The 8040-nt window shown below is 33.5% G+C and overlaps 1 protein-coding gene across 1 annotated transcript; it reads right to left on the reverse strand.

Moving 5' to 3' along the window:
• Positions 1–2278: 2278 nt before the first annotated feature.
• On the reverse strand, positions 2279–4702 carry LOC112708803 (disease resistance protein RPV1-like). The gene is made up of 2 exons (XM_025760734.2): positions 3846–4702; positions 2279–3314 (listed from the first exon to the last, which is right to left on the reverse strand). Exons 1-2 carry the CDS (start codon positions 4667–4669, stop codon positions 2279–2281), a joined length of 1860 nt encoding a protein of 619 aa, XP_025616519.1. The 5' UTR covers positions 4670–4702.
• Positions 4703–8040: the final 3338 nt, after the last annotated feature.

Here is an 8040-nt window from a genome sequence, read left to right on the forward strand (position 1 = left end):
TCTCCTACAAAAAAAAACTTTTTATTTATCAATGATATTTAGGTATAACAGTATAAAATATTTTTTGTTTATTTATTATGTAAAAAATAATTTTTTTAAAAAAATCTTTTAAATATATAAATTGTAACTTCTCAAAAAGATATTTTTTATTTTTATTTTCTAGTACTTTTATTTTTACTACTAAAATTTACTAAATACGAAATCTTTTTTTATTAAAAAAATCTTTTTCTATCAATTTAATCATTTAACGGTACCAACATAAGCAAAAAAAAAGCAACTCTCCAAACTAATAGTGTGAATCCTAAAATCTGTTACTAATTAAGAATATAATAAGGTGTCCTTCAAAATGGAGCGAGGACATGACCCTTTGGGTCAAGATTGAGACAATGACTGTAAGGCTAATCTTAGTTTAGAAATTTAGCTATCAGCAGTGCTGCTTAAAAGTTGAAACATACAGTCTTCAAGCCTCCCCAGTCGTTAGTCATAATGATCAAGGTTCCTTCACTCTCACGAGTTGTTCTTGCTGAATTTTGTGAAAACTTCCTCGTTATTGAAGCATGGATATGGAATGTATAACAATACAATCCAAGCAATTGACAAATGTGACTCAACATTTAGCAAAGCAAAAACGTTACCACTTGCAACAAAGCCAACATAGCAGTAAAGGGAGGCATAGCAGTAGAGGTCAATCGGCAAAATAGATCAACAATGCTTATGAGTCATAGAAAAATTTTCTATTTGTGAAAGTCATAATCCTCCAAAGATGTCAAGATTCAACATAACTCAAACTAACTACATAAAAATCTCGTAAGAAAAAAAATTGGCAGTAAAAAACAAGTCTTAGTTTAATATTTCAGAAACGACACTACCAAATCTAAAGAAATATCATGATAATTGAGATATATAATAAAATAATTCACTCCATAAACATCCGAACAAATATATTCATTATTATTAGTAATAAAAAAATTATTAAAGAAAACCTAATTTGTCTTGTTGATATCCTCGAAGAGAACATGCTCAACAGTTTGTAGAACCTCAACCATAGCAAGAAGAATAATCAGACTATCAGTAAGTGGGAGATTAGTGTGCATTAAAGTCGAAAATGACACGAGTAACCCATAAAGTACGAAAAATATACACACATAATAATAATAATAATAATAATAATAATAATAATAATAATAATAATAATAATAATAATAATAATAATAAAAAATCAGATACAATGTTCAACTGAAAGGTAAAGCACAGATTATATACATATATGTGCATAATGTATATATACAAACCTGCACCCTATCCCAAAGTCGTTTAAGTTGACCTTTTGGCATGCAAAGTAACAAGCTTCTAAACACACGTCTTCTTTCTCTTTTTCTTTTTATATCAGTAAGTGACTCCAATCACATAGGAAGCTGCAGATCACATAATCTTCAAAGTTTAATTGGGGAGATGATTGAAAGTGCCAGCACTCAATCATAGCTTTTATCAACTTTGAGACATAACTTTATTACGCCTTCAATTGAATGAGTTCCTTGATAAACAGAATAAATTAAACAAAATCAGAATTGTGTGTGGGAGGTCGAACTAAATTGATCTCTATTCTACTCAATTTTATTCCTGAAAACAAGGACTTATAATACGAACTTCTCTTGATATTAAGCAATATTACATATAGAACTCCTCAATGTGGAAAAACATACACTAACCTCTCTGGAGGACTAAGTGATATTACACTTAGTACCCTTTATTTTTGGATAAAGTATATTTGTATCTTAAAGTTTGCTAAAATTTTCAAAAATACCCTTAACTTTTATTTTGTTTCAATTTTATCTTAAAAGTTTTCAATTTGGATCAAATATACCTTTAGCGGCTAATTTTTGAAAAACAATTATGATCAATTCAATAATAATTTCATAAGAACAATCTTCAACACAAGCAAATCATACATAATTGTCATGCATTATTGCTAGATTGGTTCTAAACATTATAAAATTTAGCTGTCAAGAGTATATTTGATACAAATTGAAAACTTTAAAACAAAATTGAAATAAAATAAAACTTAAAGTATTTTTTTAACTTTTATCAAACTTCAATGACAAAAACTATACTTTACCTTTTCATTTTTTGACAAGGCGTGGCTCTGATGATATGCGAAATTGGCATATCCTAAAAACATAACATTAAGGGATGCTAATGTAAATATGACAAATCAGCAATGCCAAGTGTAATATCAGATAACCTCAAGAAAGGCTAGTGTAATTTACCCTAAAAACAATTATGTCCGATACCTTGCTATGATTTTCAGGATTCTTGATAGATTTTTGACAAATGATTCCCCTCCCCACTTCTTGTTCAAATCCTGCAACAGCTCAAAATGATCATATATAGCTAATAGAGCCTCATCAAGAAGGGAACTTATTAATACATCAATTCTCTGTTCTTTTTGCTCTCCCTTAAAAGATGTTGCAATGTCTAAAACAATGTAATTCTGCTGATAATCTGACCCATCATAACTCAATCTTGACACATTTTGAATTGATGCATTAGGATTCTTCTCGAGTTTTTGCAGCGCACTATCCCATTCAGTTTCACTCTTGGAATGAAGAAAAGAACCCAATACTTTTAAAGCTAACGGGACACCTTTGCAGTAGGTAACTGCTTTCCATGATAGCTCTTGGTATCCCGTTTTTGGATACTTTTGATTGAATGCATTCAAGCTAAACAGAGTAAGGGAATCTTGAAAATCTAACACCTCCATCTTATAAATTTTTTCAACTCTTTTTTCCAGCACACTCTTGTTCCTTGTAATTACAATTATTCTACTTCCTGCACCATAGCATTGAAGGTCTCCAACTAGGTATTCTAATTGCTTTGAACTACCCACATCATCAAGAACTATGAAACTTCTTTGTCTGCTGCAGAGACAGCACTTTGCAGAATTTGTATCTGCCATGCTATTTGGGAAGTCTTTTCCTTCTAACAACTTGGAGTGAAGTTGATTACACAACTCATCTATCTCCTGCCCATACTTTTCCAATCTTTCCAGAACACCTTCTAAGAAACAGGAACCTTCATACCGATAAGAATGTTTCTCAAATAATTTCTTCACTACAGTCGTCTTGCCTACTCCTGCCATCCCACAAATCCCAATTATTCCCGTTTGTTCATCAGGAACCGAACTTAATAACAATTCTAACTTTTCAAGATTTTTATTAATACCAACTACACCCTTGATATCCTTAGGCAGACAAGGATTATTCAGCTTTCGCAAAACATCTTTGACAATCTTATCCACAAGTTCAAAGTCGTCCCTACAATATGAATACAACAAATGGAGCAGATAAGTTTTACTGCATCATATGATCAGAAATTAAAATTGAATAAAGAAGTCAAATAATTATTTCCTATTACAAAATCGATCATCTAAGCAGCTATTTCTTAATTAAAAACAAAGGATTTACCTATCTTATTCTAAAAGTACGTTTTACTAGCATAATAATAAAAATCATTTATATAATTTTTGTCCGTAACTTCGCCATTTTCTTCAAAAATAGCCAAACGTTCAATTTCATTAATTTTGTCCTAACGTTTTTTATTCATTCAATTTTGGCCTAATGTTTTCAATTTGGGTCTAAACTCTCCTGAATGTTTATTTTAGACAGTTAAAAAATTTTTTTTAATAAAATCACAAACATATATTTATCCAGATTTTTTCCAAATATTTTAATGCATTGAAGACGTAAATAAAAACTATACTTCCAACAATTTTTACAAAAATGTTTGCTTTTATGCTGCTCTTAAAATGTAAATCTAGAGAGAACCCAAAATAAATTCATCCTTACCTACAAGAGCTGGAATCCCAGCCTTCTAAATCCGCAACTTTGGCGAGAGCATCCATCCATTTCAGAAGATTGTTAATGTTACTCTGCAAGTGAGACTTGAATTTTTCATTGAAACTCACTAGCTGCTTTCGTACATCAGATGGATCCACACCATAAAACACAGGTATAACTTTCCTTCCGCACGCCATTATTTTCAATAACTCATCGACGCACCAACTTGAGGTAACAAAATTCTCTGACAAGATCACAATAGATACAGACGAATTGTCAATAGCTCTTGTAAGAGAATCCGAGATGCAATCCCCTTTGTGAAGCTCATCACCAGTGAAGGTTTTTATATGTTTTTTATTCAGAGCTTTGACAAGATGGGAAGTGAATCCGGTAAGAGTGTCCTTCCCTCTACAGCTGATAAACACATCATGCTTCCAAAGATTCGAAGATAGCCCATTAGAGTCTGGCTTAACCGAATCGAGAGGTTTGTTAGGGTTTGGGAAGAGGAAGAGTCTCATGCGGGGGAATCTAGGGGAGTCGCGGTAGAGTTGATCGAACACGAGCATCATGTTGTGGAGGTCTCTGTCGTTGGTGACGGAGACGAGAGCATTGAGGTCATCGCTGCCGGGGACTTGGTATTTGAAGAAGTAATGGCCGTTGCAGGCGCCGTCAAAGAGGCTGGAGATTTTGGCAACCATGGCTGTGAAGTCAATTCTACGGTCAACATAAAGAAGCTTATTGGTGCCACCGACGTAGGCGAGCTTGTTGTTGCGGCCGCGGGGATTGATCTCGCCGCCGTAGCTGCAGAGGAACTTTGCTTCGTCGATCTCCATGAAACTGAAAGTATTATTATTGTGTTATTTGGTTTTGAGTTTGAAATTCACATATGCGGCTGCAATTTCAGTAATTGAAATACTCCTTGTCGGAGCGCTTGACCTGAAACTGCAAGATAAGTTCGAGGAAACATGGAGGAAGGCTCCACATTTGGATTTTTGATACTTTTAAAGTGAAATTGCTGCTTTCGCGGAAGATGCAAAGTAATTGTGTTGAAAGTTGAAACTTGACAGAGCATGTGGGACCCACTGAAACTACCTTACGTGCTTACCGTTACTGCGTCAACCGTTCATTTGGATTCAATTTGGTCCGTGGTAAGTCATATTTTTTTGTCTTTGTAATTTTGGAAAAAATTTTAAAAGAGTAGTATTAGGGAGTTAATGGTCTAAGTGTACAATGTGTATAATGGGTTAAATTTTTGGTTCATGAATAAATCAATAAAATGAACATCATCTATATTATCTAGAATAACCATCCAAATACTAGGATAAATAATCATCCCATAAGCTGATTTTTGGGTTCACCAAAGATTGAACTCCTAACTTTTCAGATCTATAACTCTAATATCATATCATGAAACCACTTATCCCAAAAGCGTAACGATAGGACAATATAACACATTATATCTCTAATACTTCATAAACCTCCATTGTACACATTGTACGCTTAAGCCATTAACTCCCTATACTTTCCCATTTTAAAAATATTCTTAATTTTTATTTTATTTCAATTTTATTTTAAAAGTTTTAGATTTTTATTAAATATACTATTGACAGTTAAATTTTTAAAAAATTTAAGATTAGTCTAACAATAATTCATAAAAATTATGCTTAATTTACTTGTGTTGAGGGGTTGTTCTTATAAAATTGTTGTTGAATCGATCTTAAATTTTTTGAAAAATTAGCTGTTAGGGGTATATTTGATACAAATCGAAAATTTTTTGGACAAAATTGAAACAAAATAAAATTTAGGGGTATTTTTAAGACTTTTGTCAAACTTTAGGGACAAAAAATATACTTTATCCTTATTATTTTTTCTTTTTTTTTTCAATCAACAGACTCGAACCCGCAATTTTTTAAATGAGTATGGAATATTATACTATTTGAATTATAACTCTTTCGCATGCTTCTTCCATATTACCAAATTTACATTTGTATAATATACTAAAATATAAAATATAATTTTTAAACTTATAAAATTTATAATTAATAAATTAAACTAAAATTAATTTTGATAAATACAAATCACAACAATTATATTTGAATCATCAAAAAAATAACAATTATAGATAAATTAATTTTTAAAATTCAAAAAGATTTTATTAAACATAAATATAAAAATAAATTTAAATATAAAATTATAATAATCTTTTTAATTTTTATAGGTATAAATTAACTTTTTTTCGGTGCTTTGAAAAATATTCCAAGTTTTTTAAAGTTTTAAATACAAATATATGATTTTTGTTACATTATGGTATCAGAGTAGTTTGTTCTTGTAGAGTCTGAGGAACGAATTGACTATGCTTCTGTACATTCTCTGTGTGTGTGTTTATATCATATTAGGATATCTAACTGATATAACTGGCATAAACATTCATGAGCATGCATTTGGAACTTTGAAGCACTAGACTTCCGATATTGTGACTAATCAACTTGATGTCGATTGTTTGGTGTGTATAGGAACCAAATGACGCTTCGTGGACGCGGTCGAGGTCGTGGGAGAGGTCGGGCTAGTAATGAGGAACCAAAAACTGACATAAACAATCCAGTAAACTTTCTGGCTGCATTAGAGAATATGACTGCTGCTATATAGGCCACTGCGACAGCACCTGGGCAACAAATGAATCACGGTAATTGGGAAATGGCGGAAATGAAAATCAAGGCCCAATAACTCTCGCAACTTTCTTGAAAGTCAATCCACCGATATTCGAGAAAACCACCAATCCGACTGAAGTCGATAACTGATTCCAGACAATGGAACGAGCCTTAAAAGCACAACTGATGCCTGAAGAACAGTGTGTAGAATTCGCTACTTATCAGCTCACTGGGGAAGCATTACATTGGTGGCAGAGAACACGACGCCTCCTGCAACATGGCGATGATCTTATTTCCTGGGATGCCTTCCGGGTGAAATTTTATAAGAAGTACTTTTCGAATTCTCTAAGGACGGAAAAGGAACATGGGTTACTGCAACTGAAGCAGGGTGTTATGTCCGTGTCTGAATATACAAACAAGTTTGAGAAACTGTATCGGTTTTCCCGTATCTGTCAGGGTGCTCCTGGAGACTTTGAGGATTGGAAGTGTATTAAGTATGAGGGAGGACTTCAGAGTGATATTTTGAGCTTCATTGGACCGACAGAGATTAGGGTTTTTTTCGAACTTGTGAATAAGAGTCGTGTCGTTGAAGAATGCGTGAGGAAGGCTGCTGTGGTGGAGAATGACTACCGGGAATCCCACCGCAGGGAGCATAACCAAGGATTCGCACCAAGGGGTCAAGAGTTTAAGAGAAGAAGATGATACACACAACATTTTCTCCAAGGACGGGATAGCTTTGCGACGAATGAGGATTCCCAATGAAACGGTAATGGAAAACAGACAGCGGTTGCTTCAGATGTTTTGAGTTGTCAGAGATGTGGAGGTCATCACCCAAATAGGCCGTGTCATTATGGTTCGGGTTTGTGTTACAATTGCAGAAAGTCAGGACATTTGGTCAGAGATTGCCCGCACAGAAGGGACTGGGGTACAGCCAGATCCGATCCTCGAATATGAGGTAATAAGAAAACTGATAACTTAATTTCTAACCACTTTGGATAATACTAAAGATTGGTATTTACTCGTAACACATAGTTAAATGAAAAATCATGATCTATTGTAGGCGACCCTAAGTTATCTTAATAAGAGGTTTAGCTAGCGTAAACGATTAGTTAGGTCCTTAATAAAAAGCGATCAGAGTAACGCAGCGAAAGCAAAAAACTTGGGAGGATATTAGGACAGCTAAGGTCAGGTTGAGAAGGGAACCACTCGCGCGAACTCTTGGAGCGAACGATATTTTCGATGGTGAAAGTTTCTGTTAGGTGGGTAGAATATAAAACCCGGTTAATTAATATATAATTAAGCCATAAATTAGGAATTGTTCTAGAAAATTAGAAATGTGATTTTTATGGTTTAATATGATAAAGAAAATTAAAATAAAAATTTTGACACTAATTTTAAAGAATTTCGCCCAAAATTAGACCGAACGGGCCAAACCGGACTAACCGGCCGTATTGGGCCCTTGGCCTAACCCAAGTCATTAAAACAAATAACTCGGTTCCCTTTTCTTCCCCAAAGTGAAACACATGCTGCTCATACACTTGGGGAGAGAACCTTGA

The sequence above is a fragment of the Arachis hypogaea genome, chromosome 9 (assembly GCF_003086295.3).
Source record: "Arachis hypogaea cultivar Tifrunner chromosome 9, arahy.Tifrunner.gnm2.J5K5, whole genome shotgun sequence".
Lineage (NCBI taxonomy): Eukaryota > Viridiplantae > Streptophyta > Magnoliopsida > Fabales > Fabaceae > Arachis > Arachis hypogaea.

What these genes read in the sequence shown, in the direction of transcription:
- LOC112708803 (XM_025760734.2), bottom strand. Translation starts at nt 4,669, where the DNA reads ATGGAGATCGACGAAGCAAAGTTCCTCTGCAGCTACGGCGGCGAGATC. An exon ending in TGGGATTCCAGCTCTTGTAG is followed by an intron (nt 3,315 to 3,845) that starts GTAAGGATGAAT and finishes TTCATATTGTAG; the next exon opens with GGACGACTTTGAACTTGTGG.